Genomic DNA, 18,195 nt, shown 5'->3' on the forward strand with positions numbered 1-18,195 from the left:
GATCTCACTGCTGGAAGGTCACTTGAATTAACAGTTGTGGCTGGAAAAAACATGCCAGCCCTCACTCCCTGGATTTTAATAGGTTCAAGTAATGAGTAGAGGGGTCCTCTTAAGAAAATACTCATGGATTTGGGGAAACAGAAGGGAACTGGCAGTGCTGGAATGACAGACTGATTCAGGGTTTCCTTCACGACCAGTAGTTTCCCATAATTTTCTACGATGCCCTGTACTCTGTGTGCGTATCCCTGAGGAAATTTCCTTCCTGAAATCTTGCACGCTTGGTCGTGGGTCTCCACTCCTGCTCCACCACCTCCCTCAGCAGCCTCCAGGGAAGGAGCAATATCCTCCCTCCCTCAGAACAGCAGCCTGGGCCAGGTCAGCCAATGGCTTTCCTTCTGCTGCCCAAACACACCCTCTCTAACCACGAGGATATGGGACTGTATAATCCCAGAATCCCTGAGGTTGGAAAAGCCCTCCCAGGCCATGGAATCCAACCTGTGCAACGCCCACCTTGTAACCCAGCCCAGAGCACCAAGTGCCACATCCAGTCCTTCCTTGGACACCTCCAGGATGGGGTCTCCAAACCTCCCTGGGCAGCCCCTGCCAATGCCCATGAAGAAATTCCCCTGATGTCCAACCTCAACCTCCCCTGGCACAGTCTGAGGCTGCTTCCTCTTGTCCTGTCGTTCCCCTGGAGCAGAGCCTGACTCTGCCCTGGCTGTCCCCTCCTCAGGGAGTTGTGCAGAGCCAGAAGGTCCCCTCTGAGCCTCCCTTTCTCCAGGCTGAGCCCCCTCAGCTCCCTCAGGAGCTCTCCAGACCCTTCCCTGGTGCTCCAGCCCCAGCTCCATTCCCATCTCTGCCTCATGTTGTGAGGGGTCACTACATGGGGCATTAGCAGGAGTCTTGGAGAACCCACCACCACAAAGCAGCTGGGGATTGGGAAGGATGTGGAGGGAATTTCCCAGACCTTGTATTTCTGTGAAAACTGTGCACGTTCCACAGCATCATCAAGGTTGGAAGAGGTTGAAGGTCCTTCCGGAGGACCCAATCCAGCTGCCAGCCCAGCACTACCATGACCACCCTAAACCCAAATGTGCCAAATCACCCTGACCAGGAAATATCAGAATCTGGCCCAGGAGGGAGTTTCCATCACCTGTGACACCAACACTTGGTCTCACGTCCAACAGGGACATCAGAAGGTGCTGCCCACTGCATCCACACCTGGGTCACAGCACAGAGAGTACAAAGCCTGTCCTCCAGCCCAGGAAATGCCAGGGCCAGAATATTTGTTTGGATACTCAACCAACCTCCAGCTGTCCTTGCTGAAGAGCAGGGCCCTGGTCTCCAGGCTGTCACCTCCTGCATCCCATCAGACTGCAGCCATGACCTGGGGCTGGTATTCCAGCAGGAGAAGATGATCCCCAGTAATTCCAGCCCAGCCCAGATTAAAGCCTTAGTCATAATGACATGGATGGTGCTGGCACTCAGGGGCCTGGATTTGCAGTGTGTGGAGGGAGCTGATTGCAGGTTGGTGCCCATAAGGATTTTACAGAGTTCTTTAGGACAGCCTCAGGCTCAGTCACAGGAGCTCCTCTCTCTTAAAAACGGCTGCTTGTTGTAACACACAAGAGCTGAAACACTCCCAAGACAGTTATTGTCATTCCAGTGTGTGTAATGCAAATGTTACAAGAACAGAGAGAAAAATAGAAATAAAAATAAAAAAGCTTGGCTGAAAGGCAAAAAGACATGGTGGAAAACTTCCCATTTCCCTCCTGAGACCTTCTGGTCACATTGACTCTTTTGTTCAGCTGCCACGTGCCAGGACGAGCTCCTGAAAGATGCACCTGCAAACACCTGTGGCACATCCCTGTGCCTGGACATGGCTGGGCAAAGCTATGGATTGTCACTGTTGAGTAAGAAATGACACAGGCTCACCAGAAGGCTGATTGGTATAACGTGTGGTTTATTTTGGACTGCTTTTTTTTAATAAGTTTTGATTTAGGTGGACTTGATTGGTTATTTAATTAATATATTTAACTTGGCTGGTTAATTAACAAGATGCCCTTCTCATAAATAATCTTTGAGAAAAACAAGAAAACAGAGAGTAGGAAAATAACCTGCAGGTTATTTATATTAATAAGTTATCATGTGTTTATTTTCAACTTTCTGAAATCTTTCTGGCTGATTCTGGGAAACTTTATTTAGTTTTCTCGCTCTCTGACCAGGCTCTCACATCCACAATGGATTCCCAGAAATGCTCTGCGGGAGCACTGCCACCTCCTCCAAGGAGTGGGTGCTCAGCTGAGCCTCTGACAAACCCCAGGGGCTGCAGGGGCTGGGAAAAGCATGCCCACCCCTGGGCACCCAGACAAGGCACCAGGGAAGGAGCAATGTCCTCCAGACAAGGCTTCAGATTCTTGGGAGCATCTCGCCTGCTCTAGGACAATCCCCTGTGTGCTGGAGCTGAGATGCCATGTCCTTCACCAGGGAAATGTCCTGTTTGGCTTTTCCTGGAAGCCACAGGGGGTAGGAGTGAAGAGAGGCCTCTGTGAGCAATGTGCTAAACACTGAATTTCCTGGTGAGTAAGAGGGGAAAACAACAGGCATGGGGAGGGCAGCCTGGTGGCTCCATGTAGAGACAAGGACGTCCTATGAGTCAGGAAACAGATCAAAAATCTGCACAGCTGAAACCCTGAGAAATTGTCGAGTCAGGGTTTGTGGCATCACAGATGATGGAAACTCCCTTCTGGAGCAGGTTCTGATATGTCACCATCTATTGTCAGTCCAGATCAGGGTGATTTGGCACATTTGGGCACATGGCTTAGGGTGATCATGGCAGTGCTGGGCTGGCAGCTGGACTGGGTCCTCCTGAAGGTCTCTTCCAACCCTGATGATTCTGTGGAACGTGGACAGTTTTCACAGAAAGAAAAGGTCTGAGAACACCGTTCATAATATTTCCTCCACATCCTTCCCAATCCCCAGCTGTTTTTTGGTGGTGGGTTCTCCAAGACTCCCCCATCACCCTCCTGGCCCTCCCTCCATCACCTCTTTCCCTCTCCTGTACCAGGTGTGCTTTAAAGAATTCTTGTTTAGGCACGAGAACAAGAGAACAGCTCCCATCAGGTTGGGAACTGGAGTTTGCTCAGAACCACAACCCATGATCAGACACTTCTCAGAGCTCAGACCCTCCACCAGGAACCAGTGTTCCAAAACCAAACAAATTAACCTTACACAACCTGAGTTGATTCATCCATGGACTGGAGATGAGCAAGCATTTGCCCTACAAGGAACCATCTCCTGCAGCTGTGGAAGGAGGGAGTGGGAAAGGGGTGGCTGCAAACAGGAGCTGAGAAGCCACTATTGAGATTTTCTCAGATATTTCAACACAAAAAAAAATGCAACCTCTGCCCTTTTTTGAAAGCTCCATAGATGCTCATGGTGAACTCACTGTGGGTGTGCCGGGCCCGGTTAATCAGTGGGATAAGCACCACACTGGAGCCATCCCCACCTCAGGAGGGTATAAAGGGCCAGTCCTAGGCTGGGGGAGCACAGCTTCACCTCCAGCCACTTCCTCTCATTCCTTTATTCCTTGGATCACTCCTGGCAGCCATGTCCCGCCAGTGCACTGTGAGGAGCCAGGCCAGAAGGAACTTCAGCGCTGCTTCTGCCTTCATGCCAAACGCCAGCAGCTCCAGCCTCTGCCTGCGCCCTGCACTCCAAGCTGGGAGCTGTGGGGCCACCACTGCCTATGGAAGGCTCACTGGAGGCTTTGGAAGCAGGAGCCTCTACAACCTTGGTGAATGCCAGAGGATCTCCATAGCTGGAAGAGGTGGTGTCCCCTACGGACCCGCAGGTTTTGGGGCTGGCACTGGGATCTCCTGTGGGTTTGGTGGGGCAGCTGCTGGTCCTTTTGGGTTTGGTGGGGCAGCTGCTGGTCCTTTTGGGTTTGGTGGTGGCCCTGGATTCCCCGCTGTCCCAGTTGGGGGCATCCATGAAGTGTCAATCAACCAGAGCCTTCTGAAGCCACTCAACCTGCAGATTGACCCCCACATCCAGAATATCCGCAAGAATGAGAAGGATCAGATTCAAACCCTCAACAATAAATTTGCCTCCTTCATTGACAAGGTGAGACCTGAGATTCCTGGTTATGCTGTGGTGATTCTTTGGTGGGGAAGCACAAACAAGGGTGAATTATATCTTTAGCCACAATTTTTCTTCTCCTGTACTGCCAGCATTCCAAAATCCCAGCAGCCTGGGAACAAATCCTGAGGGTTTCCAGCTTTGAGACCATTTACATGTTTCAGGAATGCAGCAGTGACACCAGAAAACAGGGACAAAGTGGTGGTACTGGATGTAAGGAAGCAGAGCTGGGAGAGAGAGCAGGAGTGTTTAACTTGTCAGCTGAAGGGCTGAGACCTCCCACCTTCCAGCAAGTAAATCCTTGCAGGATGTGCCTCACATCTCCAAGGAAAACCATCTAAAACATCCTTCTCTCTCCAGGTCCGATTCCTTGAGCAACAAAACAAGGTCCTGGAGACCAAGTGGGCCCTTCTGCAAGAACAGGGGAACAAAACAGTGAAAAAGAACATTGAGCCCCTCTTTGAGACCTACGTGAACAACCTCAGGAGGCACCTGAGCAGCCTAACGACAGACAAGGAGAACCTGAGAGGGGAGCTGAGCAAGATGCAGACCATTGCTGAGGACTTCAGGAACAAGTGAGTCTGTTCATGGTCTGCCTGGGCCTGGGTGGGCTGCAACAGATGCAGAAAATGAGGGGGAAAAAGCCTTTTTGCTGACTCAATCCTCTGAGAAAAGCCTGAATTTAATACAAGATATGGCTGAAAAGTAACAGGCAGAAAATTACAGAGCAAAAAGACCAAGGTGCAGAGCTGTACATAAAAAAAAAAATTAGAGACTGGTCCTGAAAACATGAAATAATTTTAAAACAAGCCTAGACCACCCCTCCACCTCCATTCCACAGATATGAAGATGAGCTCAACAAGCACGCGGATGTCGAGAACGAGTTTGTGACCCTGAAGAAGGTGAGTGCCTGCCCACATGGCCTCCCAGCCCTGCAAGAAACCCCTTCTCCACCTTTTCCTCTGCTTCTCTGAAACTCACCTCATTCTGATGATGTGCTTCCTCTCCTAGAAAGTGGACACTGCCTACCTGGGCAAGGCAGAGCTGCAGGCCACGCTGGATTCGCTCACAGAGGAGATCGACTTCCTCAGAGCCCTCTACGAAACTGTGAGCACCAGAGCTTATACCTTTCTCCTTGCCTTCCTTTCCCATTCCAGAGCCTCAGGGCTGACTATTTCCCCCTCTGTTGCACTAAATAATTCAATGGTTTTTCCATTTCACATTTTTGCATGCAGCTGTCTTGGAAAAATCCTTTTGTTCACCCAGCTCTCCCCTCTAACCCTGGGGCTTTCCATCCTCCAAGCAACATTTGTGTTGCGACTCTCAGGAGTATTTGCTGCTTTTGCAGGAGCTGTCCCAGATACAGAGCCAGATCTCTGACACCTCTGTTATCCTGACCATGGACAACAACCGGAGCCTTGACATGGAGGGCATCATCGCCGAGGTGAAGGCGCAGTACGAGGACATTGCCAACCGGAGCCGCGCCGAGGCCGAGTCCTGGTACCAGTCCAGGGTAAGTGTCTCAGGAGGCTTCTGCAAAAGGAAAACCATCCTCCCATCCCCAAATTCCCCAAGGGAGGTGGTTCCCACTGTGATTTTGAAACACAGAATGTCTTCAGATTTAATAACCCTATGAAATTCAGAAATGTTAATTTGGGATTGAGAACACGCACACATTTTTGAACACGCAAACAACCCCAAACCTGCACTGTTGGGCTCTAAATCCAGCTTATTTTCCTTTGACTGGTTGTCCCTCTTTGTGACAGTACGAGGAGCTGCAGGCCACAGCTGGCAGGCATGGGGACGACCTCCGGAACACCAAGCAGGAGATCTCAGAGCTCAACCGCCACATCCAGCGGGTCCGATCCGAAATCGACAGCGTGAAAAAACAGGTAAAGTGCAGCAAACATAACCCTTGCTGTGACCTCACCTCTGAGTTGCCCAGGGAATAAAAATAAAATCAACCAAGGGAGTTCTGCTGGATCAGGAATGAACGTGACTGGATTTATATGAGAGCAGTGACATCACCAAGAGTTACTCAGTGTAGTATCAATCACCGCAAGGAGATTCTGAGAGTTGTGGAGGTAAATCCAGACTGGGACCTGACTCAGAACATGGATCAGTTCAATGAATTGAATTAAAGTCATGGATCAGTGACGGTTAAGATCACACCCTATTGATGTTAACCCAAACATCAGACGTGGGATTGGGACCTCAGGATACAAAGAGCTGGATTATGCTCTTGATAAGGAATGAAAATCTGGATTTTCTCCTGTAGGTCAGTGGATTGCAGACGTCCATCAATGATGCAGAAAATCGTGGGGAGATGGCCCTCAAGGATGCCAGGGACAAACTGGAGGACTTGGAGACAGCTCTGCAGAAAGCCAAGGCTGACCTGGCCCGGCAGCTCCGGGAATACCAGGAGCTCATGAATGTCAAGCTGGCCCTGGACATTGAGATCGTGACTTATAAGAAGCTGCTGGAGGGCGAGGAGTGCAGGTCAGTGAGATTTTATATCCCAGTTTTCAGAGGTGCAATGGAGTTAAAGACCCTGGTCAGGTTTCGATCCACATTCGGACCTGAGAGCTGTTTAAAGACCAGTGAGTGCCTGTGAAGAGGAGCTGTTTGGGAACAGCAGCCTTTCATACAAACTTTGCACGTTTCAAAAATATTCAAAGGAAATTTTCCTGCCTTTGTGAGGCTCCCTTTGATGTCTCACTGGCTCTCTTTTGCTCCCTGACAGGCTCTCTGGGGAAGGTGCTGCCTCAGTGAACATCTGTAAGTAACTTTTAGAGACATTTCTATATCTACCTCCCACCCCTGCTCAGAGCCTATCCCACGCCTGTGGATTCCTCTCATGATGTTGTTTTTCCCTGGCAGCTGTGACCAGAAGCACTTCAGGAACAGGATATGGAGGCATGAACTACCTGAGCTCCAGTGGTGGGCCCGGAGGTGTGGTCTGTGCTGGAATGGGAATGGGCTCCATCTCTGGAAGTGGATATGGCACAGGTGGCTCTTGCATGGTTGGAGGCAGCAGCTCCAGCTTCAAGTCCATCTCCACCGGCTCTTCCATGAGGGGATGTTACTGAGGAACTGACTCCAGGCCCTAGTGCCACCAGTGCTGAGGCTTCTCTTGGGTCCAATCCTTATCCGGCTCCTTCAAAAGATTTAGAAATCAAACCCATGTGTCATTAGTTATATAAAAGATGCTGTGCTCCTGTTTGTCCTGTGACCCTCAACATTCCTCATTTCCCAGTGTTTGTCTAATAAAAGGCATGTGAAATTAACTATGTCGCATCCTCTTTTCAATTCCAATTCTTTTCTCTTACCTTGTGGCAAAGGGTGGCTGGTGCAGCACAGTAACTTTGCTGCTTTGAAGGTAAAAAAGGCACATGGAAGTTGAGACATCTCCTTCCTCTCCAAGTCCATGGACCTCATATCCAACAGGAATAAAACATTTGGATGTTCTATTTCCATGAGGATGGGAAGATATGTGCCCTTCCTACTTGGCACAAAACAAAGTTCTTCTGCCTTAATTCCTACATTATGATATCTCAGCCTTTTATGCCACAGTAGTTGTGCCCAAACCTCTGTAATTGAATAGGATCACTCATGGAGGGATATAAATCTGGTTTTCCCAAGAAGATGAGTGCTGCAGCTCATCTGATCTGCACACACATCTGCAGCGACTGATAAAACACCTCCACTGCCATTACCATAGTTAGAAATGGAAAACACCCATTAAACCCCCAAATCAACCCTTTTTGGGAGGAATAATATCCCCAGAGGAGGTTGTGAGACAGTGAAAGGCTCTCAGGGCACTGGAAAGTAAGTGGCTTGTCCTCTTCAGTACCTGCCCATCTTTCTCCAGGCTCTCCAGTCCACATCCCACTGGCAGCAGCAGAGCTGGAGTTTGGTTTGTTATTTAAGCACTGTCCAGCATCAAAGCTCCATCCAGAGTTACATGAATGGGGAAGGGTCTGCAGGGGCAACACAAGGAGCAGCCGAGGGTTGGCTTGTCTGCCTTGGAAAAGAGGAGACTGAGGCGAGACTCCTTGGGGGCTGCAGCTTCATCCCCAGGGACAGCTCCAGTCTCTGCTCTGGGGACTAGAGACAGGACCCAGGGAATGGCTGGAGCTGCCCCAGTGGAGGTTTAGGTTGGATATCAGGAAAGGTTCGTCCCCGGAGGGTGGTGGGGCACTGAACAGGCTCCCCAGGGCATGGTGTGCTGGTTTTATCATTGGAACTACTACGGAAGTGGGGTTTTTTGAGAAGAGCGGCTGAGAGCTTCCTCTGTGCCTGATAAAACCAATCAGTGAGTCGTTTTGGACATTGACACTTTGTTAAACCACTAGAAAGCTGACCACGCCTCTGTAAACACACAAGTTGAAAATGAAAAATCCTGAGAAGTCTCTTTTCTCTTCCAGCCTGAGAACAGGTAACACGGCCAGCCCTGATCCTTGTCCCGACTGGGCCAGGCTGAGCGGGCTCTGCCGTGGGGCTGGACTCCTGGGAGGGGCTGGGCAGGGAGGGGAGGCCACAGGGCCAAGGCTGGGCCATGGCTGTGGCTGTAAACATCTTGCCACTACTAATCCCTGCCCTGCCACCAGCCCAGGCTGAGCTGGGGTCCCTGAGCCTCAGGAGCAGCCCTGGGCCGGGCCACTCGGCCAAGACTCTGCTACCGTTGAGGTTCACCTGCAAGCGCCGGGCAGGGAAGGGGAGGCCCCGGGGCTGAGGCCAGGCCATGGCTGCGGTTGCTGACATCTGGCCGCTACTAAGCTCTGCCCTGCCACCAGCCCAGGCTGAGCTGGGTCTGCCAGGCCCCAGGAGCAGCCTCAGGCTGGGCGGCTCGGCCAAGATTCCACCACTGTTGGGGTTCACCTGCAAGCACCGGGCAGCGGAGGGGAGGCCGCAGGGCTGAGGCCAGGCCATGGCTGCGGTTGCTGACATCTGGCCGCTACTAAGCTCTGCCCTGCCACCAGCCCAGGCTGAGCTGGGGTCCCTGGGCCCCAGGAGCAGCCCCGGGCCGGGCCGGCTCAACCAGGATTCTACCATCACTAGGGTTCATCTGCAACCCCTGGGCACGTGGAGGAGAAGCCCTCGGACTCCGGTCATGCTGCTGCAGGGTTCTGACCCGGCTGCTGAGATCCTGGCCCTCCCTCCAGCATGGCCACCAAAGAAATCCTCTACCAAAACCAGCTCTAGCACTATCCATCAGAAATCACATCTGCATCATCGGCAGGTCTGGGTGAGATATTAACTCTTTTAGTACACAGATGAGACCTACAGACATCAATCCTCCCTTGGGTGAGAGAAAAGAACAGAGTGAGAACACGTAGAACAACATGAAGACACTAAGGTCAGTGAAGAAAGAGTCAAGTCCCATATGGGAGGGATGAGGAGATGCCTTGATCTTGGGGCTGAAATCCTTTTGCAAACCTATGGAGAAAGATGTAATTGATACATCAGACTCTTTTTCCCTGTAACTCATTGAAAAAGTATGATGAGATAAAGTGTTCAAATTGTAGATATGAGCAAAGGCCTCCATGCTAAAGTAAGCAGACGTTGAAGTAGCTGTGACTCCGTGAGAAATCTGAACAGAGAGAGGGAAGAGTGATGAAGACCCTCTACCCCGTGGAAAGAAGACCTCTGTTCTCAGTGATGAGGATGATCTCAGAGATAGATAATCTTTGCTGTTGAACAGCTCATCCTTAAAATAGCACCCCATAGGTTGACATGACCAATAAGCACAGAGTGGGAAAGCTGCAAAAGATGGGAGGGACTTCACCATCGCAGATTCCCAGAGGGCTGCTCTTTGTGGAAATTAAAAGCCATGAGGGAACTGTTTCCTTGTGGAGAAGTCTCCACAGCATTAACAAGAGGAACTTCTCTCCCCAAGTGAACTGAAGAAAGACTGTTCTAGAAGTGATAAATCCTGTTCTAGAAGTGATAAACTGACTAAATTGTTTCTGTGCATTATTAGTAGAAAAGAAAAAGTTGTAGGGGGGAGGAGAAGTGTTCTAAAGACTTTATTCTGATTCTTATTATTCTTTCTTTTAATTACTGTTAATAAAGCTTTCTTCATACCCTTTTGAAGTTATGAGCTTGCTTTGCCTTCCTCCTAATCTATCGCACAGCAGGAAATGAGTGAGTATATTCTAGTGGGTCCACTGGCCAGTGCTAGACCCACCACATTAATTGGTGCATTGGCCAGGAAATCTCAAATTGGTGAACCAAAACCACTACAAATGGTCACAGCTCCAAGGCTGCTAGAGCTCCAGAAGCAGTTAGACAATGCCCTTCGGCATAGGGTGGGATTTTGGAGTGTCTGTGCAGGGCCAAGGGTTGGATTTGATGGTCCCTGTGGGTGCCTTCCAGCCCAGGACATTCTGTGACTCATCTGATGAACAGGACTTTCACACCTCAGGCTGTTTCCTCTCAGGGGACCCTGGACTTTCAGAATTCTTATTTCAGAATTCTGGACTCCCAGAAAGGCACTGCCATCTTCCAGATCCCTGCCTTTACCAGCAGCACCTCAGTGCAGGTGAATTTCTGCCTGGAAAGCTCAGGAATGCAGACCAAGACAGGAACTTCTTGCCTGGATCAAGGTTGTCACTACCCCACAATGGTTGGAAATCTGGGGGCAGAGTCAGGATTTTTCTTTAGCAAAGCACATCAAACTGGCATTTTCCCAATCTCTGGATTCCCTCTTGCAGCAGCTTCAGTCTCATCAGCTTTAAACTAAACAGGAACCATTTTAACCAAGCTAAAACCAAACCCAAAGGCAACTTGTGGATGGAAATGGATTTTTTTTTTGGCCCACCAGTAATCTCCTCTTTGAAAAACAGCTTAGAAAATATGGGCTTGGATGTGGTCCTGGAGGGATCCAGAAGGTCATGGTCTATAGCTGCGTTGGGAACCCCGACAAAGGAGGAATGATGAGGAGGACTCCATCTTATCAGAAGGCTAATTAATTACTTTATTATACTATATTATTCTATACATCTAAAACTGAATCTGCCAAGCACTTAACTCTGCACCCAACTGCACACACTGCACTGAGTTTCGTGACTGTCATCCAACAGTCCTGACACACACACACACTTGGCCCTGAGCGGCCAAGGAAACAAAACACCATCACTTTGGGCAAACAACCTCCATACTGCATTCTACTTTTGCACAAATACAGGCACAGCAAATTATAAGAATTTTTTTCCTTTCTCTGAGGTTCAGAGAATGTGAAATCCAGAAGTATTCTTGGGAAGAATTGTGCCTTGCTTTTCTCTGTGAAGAGAAATGTGGCTACAGTGGTCAACCAGTGCCTCTCGGTGCCCGTGAACCAAGATTGACCCCAATGTGCAGCAGGAGGACAAGGACCAAATTAAATCCTTCAACAGCTAATTTGCCTCCTTCATCAACAAGGTGAGGCACGTTGTCCTCCTCCAGCTCTGGCATTACCTGGAGATGGAGTCAGGAAGTTCTCAACATTAGAAATTTAATTCTAAATCATTAAAGCAGAGTTAAGGATTTTGTGCAGGACTTTGTTCCATATGCAGACTGTCCATATACATCTTTTTGACAATCCAAGCACAGAGGAAATTATTTCTCCAGGTTTCCATGCAGCTGAGTATTTCTCCTGGCTCCCAGATCTTCTCACCAATGATCTTTTGGTAACAGGCCCATCTAATCATGCTTTAAATTACAGAAAACATTTACAACTCCCACCATATTAAACTTCCATTTAATGAAAAGCAAGGCAAGTTTTGAGTTAAGGATCCTGATTTATATTGTTCTGATGGCTTTCAGGTGTGGTTCCTGGAGACACAGAACAAAGTTCTGGAGACCAAATGGAGCCTCTTAAAAGGCCAGAAAATTGTGTAGAATAATCTGGAGCCCGTGTTTGAGTTGTACATCAGCAGTTCAAGGCAGCAGCTGGAGGCTCTGGGAGAGGAGAGGCTGCAGCTCAGCTCCACGCTCAAGGCCATGCAGGATGTGGAGGAGCATTTCAAGGTCAGGTAGGCAACACCCACAGCAAGATCTGTCCAGTTTTACTTCCCTCTCTTCTTCCTGTGTCGGTAAAAAGGCCCAAAACAGCCCAAAAAACGTGACCTCAGAATCACGGAAAGGTTTGGATGGGAAGGGATATCTAAGATCATCTCATCCCAACCCCTGTCATGGGCAGGGACACCTCAACTATCCCAGGCTGCTCCAAGCCCCATCCAACCTGGTCTTGGACAGTAACAAGGATGGGGCAGCAACAGCTTCCAGGGAAATCCATTCCAGAGCCTCCTCACCCTCACAGGGAGGAATTCCTTCCCAATATCCCATTTATCCCTCCCTCTAGCAGTGGGAAGCCATTCCCTGTGTCCTTTCCTCCCATTCTTTGTCCCAAGTCCTTCTCCAGCTCTCCTGGAGCTCCTCTGGGCACTGGAAGGGGCTCCAAGCTCTCCCTGGAGCTCTGTGTTTTGCTTGAATTGCTTGGAGCTGCATCTCAGTGCTTGTCAGCTGAGAAGCTCAGTGTGGAGCCACCCCAGTCAGCAGCATCCTTGGAATCACAGGATCCCAGAATGGTTTGGGTTGAAGGGACCTCAAAACTCATCCCAACCCTGCCATGGGCAGGGACACCTTCCACTCTCCCAGGCTGCTCTAAGCCCCATCCAACTGGCCTTGGACACTTCCAGGGATCCAGGAGCAGCCACAGCTTCCCTGGAAAACCCATTCTAGGGCCTCCCCATTCTCAGAGGGAGGAGTTTCTTCCCAACGTCCCATTTAAATCTCTCCTCTTTAGTTTAAAACTAAATCAGAATTTGTTCAATGTATTGCATAGTTTGAGCATTTGGGAAGTGAGGAATTACCTCCCACCCCATGGAAGGTTGCAAGGATCCTTGGCTCAGCAATTCTTTAGGTTCTTGGGAGCAGGAGTTCCCTCTCTCCTCCACTCTTTGCACTTCAGGAAAACATCCATCCAGTATTTGTGTCTGCTTCCATGGTCATGAGGGATCTGTTGGGCATTGATGTGAATAAATAAGGAGCTTAAATTGTCAGTGTGGAACCAGAAATATGAGATGTGGGAGTGAGGTCCTCATCCCAGCTCCCAACAAGGGCACATGCATGCTGCCTGCACCCTCTGATCTCCTTTCCCAGGAGATCATGTGCCTGCCACTCTGTGCCACCTTTCCCAACAGGAAAGGTTCCTTCCAGCCCCAAAGCAGCATTGAAACATCCTAGACTGCCCTGGGGAAGGAAATCAGCACACACATGAAATCCTTGGCCAGTCAATGGTCACATCAGATATGCAGTTTAGAATTTAGAGCTCTGCTTGTGTCTGACAAAGTGGCAAATATTCCTTTGGGATCAGTGGATTCTGGGGTGAAGCTCAATGACATCACACATGTTGCTGGGCAGGGACCGTCCTCTTGCATCTACACCTACAAAAGGACTTTGGGCTCCTGCCCCAATTCCTAGGAATTTGTTCTTCCCATCTTTAACTATTTTAAACTTTTCGGATCCCAAATTTTCTTCCTAATATGGGAATTGGAATGACATGATCTTTAAGGTCCCTTCCAACCCAAACCTCTGATTCCTCTGTGCCAAACATTAATCCAGCAACTGGAAAACAGACATTAAATTTTCTCTTCTACGTGGCCAAGAGCTTCGAGACCCACAAATGGATGCATAGCTGGTGCTCTGCTTAATGGAAATTATTTTCAGGGATGGATATTCCTGATGGGAATAAATCTTCCCCCATGAAAGGGCCAGGAGAGGGCAATGGTTTATTACCTGCACGGCCTCCTTCCTTTGAACTCCTCTTTCTCTCTTTCATCTCCCCCATGTAAGCATTCCATGGGAGCCGGGCATGGGTCCAGGCTCCCGCTGGGTTTTGACCTTTCCCAAGAGCGTGGCCTGGACTCTCCCAGCCCCGGCCATCCCGCAGATCCCGCCTCTCCTGACTAACCAGGTGCGGCGATGAGCTCACACCCGGCTCCGCTCAGAACATTTCGGGAGCACAAGGCTCCCATTCATGGCATAAAAGGTGCCTTTGATGAGGGCCTTCAGCTTTTCTAGATGGCCCCTCCCGCCCTCCAGCCCGGGGGTGCTGCCTTTTCCATCATAATCAGTGACATAGAAGTAGAAACGATAAAGCTCCATCAAGGACTCTGTTCCAGCACTGCTCCCTCCAAAAATCTGTGGATTGTTGGTAAACGCCCGCAGAATGAGACCCTTTGGTCTCTCCTCGTGTGAAGAGGGAGTTTGCACAGGGTGGAGGCTCTGAAGGGATTCTGAGCTCTCCCTCCCCAGAGGTACCAGAAAATCAACAAGCACAGGACAGCAGAGAACAACTTTGTCGTGGTCAAGGTGAGGAGGCACCACCACCAAAGTAGGGACAGCTTTGGAAAGGCAAAGCACATTCAAATCACCCTTTGTATCCAGCACTGCCAGGCCCAGAGCACAGGTGGAGTCATGCCAGGAAGCAGAAACACCTGGTTGTGCCAGTGGCGCAGTGCTGGGTTGTAATTGCTCCTTGTTTCAGGCCCCTCATGCCAAACTCAGGAGTGTCCCCCAGTTCAGCTCTGGGTCATCCCGACCTTGTCCTGTGAGATGCAAAGCTGTGTTTCACGTCAGGTACAAACAGGCGACGTGTGTACTTGTGAATGCGAAATGTGTGGACCCCGACAGTGGGATAGTTGCGAATTCTAATAATAACTGAGGAAAATAAAGCATGGAAAAAGGCCTTTGAACCTATCTGTTGTTTGCAATTAACTCTGGTTGATTTAGATGCATTGGAATTAAGGTGTTAAAGATGTTGCTTTTTGCTTGCATTTAATCCATAAAAAGCTCTGCAATAATAATCTTTTGATGTATAATTTTAGAATATTACTTGTATCCTTGAAACTATAGCTTTGGAATATATATAAAGGAAATATGCTTATCTCACGCCTTATTGAAGCAGAGAAAAACAGCTTGAGAAAGGAAGATGAACATCACCTCAAGGATTTATGGTTTTGACCAAAGGGAAGCTGGACATCAGTGTTATGAGATTTAGAGTCTCTGCAATTAAAAGGTGGACACACATCTGGGGAGCCGGACCCCACCAGATGGGATTCGTCTTTCTTCTTTCAGAAACTGGACCATCACCATCTGGGGATACTCCTTTGAAGACATCCTGAGAAATTAAACTCACAATAGTGTATAGAATTGTGATGTAATAATTTGGAATAAAAATTGCTGATGGGTAAAAGACTGGAAATAGAAACTGCTGAAAAAAACTGATGAGTATCCTTATAAATACCTGTAACCATCAATTATCGGTGTGCAGTTGGAGGGAAAACTTCCCCCACTGTACCCAGCGTTGTATTGCTCATACTTTACCATATTAAATAATAAATTGATTGCTGCTTGAATATTGGCCTAGTCAAGTTTCTTATTCATGACAGTCCCTTCACCAGATGCTCTGCCAGTCCTCAGCCTTTCTGTGTCCAATCCCAGCATCCACAGCCCCCTCGTCTCACCTGCAGGAGACACAGTAAGAAGCTTCTGCTGTTTCAAGTATTGTGCAAAATATCTGTCTGGCAGGAAAAGGGAAATTCAGTGGTGTGGCATTGTTTGGATCCATGGACATCCTGCCTCCTCCCCTCCCAAAAAAAAGGTGGAGGTGAGAAATCACTTCACTCTTGGCACTGCTTAAAGGTGCAGAGATCAAGAAATCCTCCATTTCTGGTTTAATATGAAATTTCAGTTCCTAATTTAATCTTAATTTAGTTCAATTAAATTAATTAAATTTAATCAAAGGTTTGTGTTAGATACAAAGACTTCACCCAGTGACCCAGAGAAGGTCTGGTCCAAGCTCCTTTGTCATCGTTCCAGGATGTGGATGCTGCCTGAGGGAACAAGGTGGATAAGGGGACCAAGGTGGATGCCGTGAAGATGAGATAAACTTCCTGCAAGCCCTCTACAAATTAGTAAGAGTATCCCAAATTTCCCAGTCTCCAGAGGCTCAAAGAGCCCAAGAGCTGGTCAGTGTGGTAGATGAGTAATGCGATGGCTGACCCTCACAATTAAAAGGCAAATATAATGTATATGTGTTCAGAAAAGTATAATAGATTTATGGTTCTGTTTTACACCCCTTGCAATGCATGACCTCCAATCAAGATTTAAGGAAGTGAATTCCACCACTGGACAGTGAAGAAGGAGTCAAGGGACAGGACTTTGGCAGGGGCTAAAGGGTTAAAAGGTGAAGCCTCCATTGTGGGGGTGAGCACATGGTGGGATCCTCTGCTACTCCCGGCGCTGTAATGTTTTCTCTATTCAGTCTTTGTTGTATTTTTGATAAGGTTTAATAAATCTTACTAAGGTTTTGGGAGTAGCATCTGTCACATCTGTGCTGCAGCTCCTCCCCAACTCTCTTCTACACCTCGGCTCAGGACAAACAATCAGTGAAACATTTGGGACACAAAATGAATTTGTTTGATTTCCAGCAGCTGTCCCAGATGCAGACCCAGATCTCTGACCCCTCGGTGGTGCCGTCCATGGACAACAGCCAGAACCTGGACCTGGACAGCATCATCAGTGAGGCCAAGGCACAGGATGAGGACATCGCCAGCTGGAGCCGTGCTGAGGCTGATCCTGGTACCAGAGCAGGGTGAGGAGGTGCAAACAAACAGGGAGATTTTTGTTTAGCATTTCCCAAAGGCTGAGTTATACTGGAGAGAACAAGCAGCGAGGACAGGGCAGAAAGGTGTAAAATGAAGTGGGTTTGGAGAGGAGTTCAGATAGTTCCTTGAAGATGTTTGGCAGTTGGACTTGATGATTTGAAGGTCTTTTCCAGCCTTCCATGATTCTTCACAACTCTCTGGGAAAATGCTGCTTTGATAAAGAGAGATGGAGGAGCAGAAGGACACAGAAGGGGGAAGCTCAAGGGGATGAGTGTGGCAAGCCCTGGTGAAGAGAGGATCAGAGCAGGGTCAGCTCCCTGCCCACCCAGCACGAGGAGCTGCAGCTCTCGGCCGGCTGGCACGGGGATGGCCTCCAGAACACCAGGCTGGGGATCTCGGAGATGAACCACCTGCTGCAGCAGCTCCACTCAGACATGGACAGCGTGAAGGTGCAGGCACAGGACCTCCCCAAACGTGGGGCACTCCCATATCCACCCCTGGCTGGAAGGGGCCTGGAAATCGGGATCCAGACCCATCTCAATGTCACTGGACTTGCTGCCCGCAGGTGGCTGGGCTGCAGATGGCCATTGCTGAGGCAGAGCAGCACGGGGACATCGCTCTCAAGGATGCCAGGGCCAGGCTGAAGAAACTGGAGGCCACTCTGCAGAAAGCCAAGGCTGACCTGGCCCAGCAGCTCTAGGAATACCAGGAGCTCATGAACATCAAGCTGGCCCTGGACATTGAGATCGAGACTAACATGAAGAGTGAGGAGAGCAGGTGGGAACTCCCCCTGCAAACCAAATCCCATCCAAATCCAGAAATGTTCTCACCTTTGCCCTGCAAGGGGGTGAAAGTCTCACAAAATTTTGCAGAGGAAATTCACCCCCATCCTACACAGTAGCAGGTGTCATTCCAAATCCTCTTTGATACTCCCCATCAGACCCAGCCCCCACTGGGTCTGTTTTCCAAGATTCTTGGTGCAAAAATATTGCTTGAAATTATCCTTAAAAGGAACCCTGACTTTTCTATCCTCTCTTTCTTCCAGGCTGTCTGGAGAAGGTGTTGGTGCCATCAATATTTGTAAGTAATCCATCTCACTAACAATATATTATGTCATTACTTGATTGTACCTGGAATTGAGGATAAGACAAGGAAGGAAGGATGCAGCTTGTAGTTATCTGCACAAAAATGAATATAATTTTTCCAGCCCTTTAGGTGGGAGGCCAAAGAGCCTGAGACACATTTTCCTCGACCAGATTTTAATTTGAAGGGATCTGTACATTGAGATTGTCCCTTGGGAGACTCAGATGCCTCAGGCCAGGAAGAAAAGCTGGAGAATAAGATGTGTGAAATCCAGTCAGTGATAGACTGTCCAAGAAATAACTGGAATGTGTGAAACTAA

At 49.0% G+C, this 18,195-nt stretch overlaps 1 protein-coding gene and 1 pseudogene across 1 annotated transcript; both read left to right on the forward strand.

Annotated features, from left to right (window-relative positions):
* Positions 1–3,609: 3,609 nt before the first annotated feature.
* LOC128950336 (keratin, type II cytoskeletal 75-like) lies at positions 3,610–7,229 on the forward strand. Its single transcript, XM_054295218.1, has 9 exons — positions 3,610–4,125; positions 4,501–4,715; positions 4,982–5,042; positions 5,152–5,247; positions 5,489–5,653; positions 5,907–6,032; positions 6,419–6,639; positions 6,884–6,918; positions 7,021–7,229. The coding sequence occupies exons 1-9, from the start codon at positions 3,610–3,612 to the stop codon at positions 7,227–7,229; spliced, it is 1,644 nt and encodes a 547-aa protein (XP_054151193.1).
* A 2,024-nt stretch (positions 7,230–9,253) lies between these two features.
* On the forward strand, positions 9,254–17,881 carry LOC128950315 (keratin, type II cytoskeletal cochleal-like; annotated as a pseudogene).
* The last annotated feature ends 314 nt before the right edge of the window (positions 17,882–18,195 follow it).

The sequence above is a fragment of the Melozone crissalis genome, unplaced genomic scaffold (assembly GCF_028551555.1).
Source record: "Melozone crissalis strain CALT ecotype California unplaced genomic scaffold, PUWL_Pcris_2 ptg000537l_1, whole genome shotgun sequence".
Taxonomy (NCBI): Eukaryota; Metazoa; Chordata; class Aves; order Passeriformes; family Passerellidae; genus Melozone; species Melozone crissalis.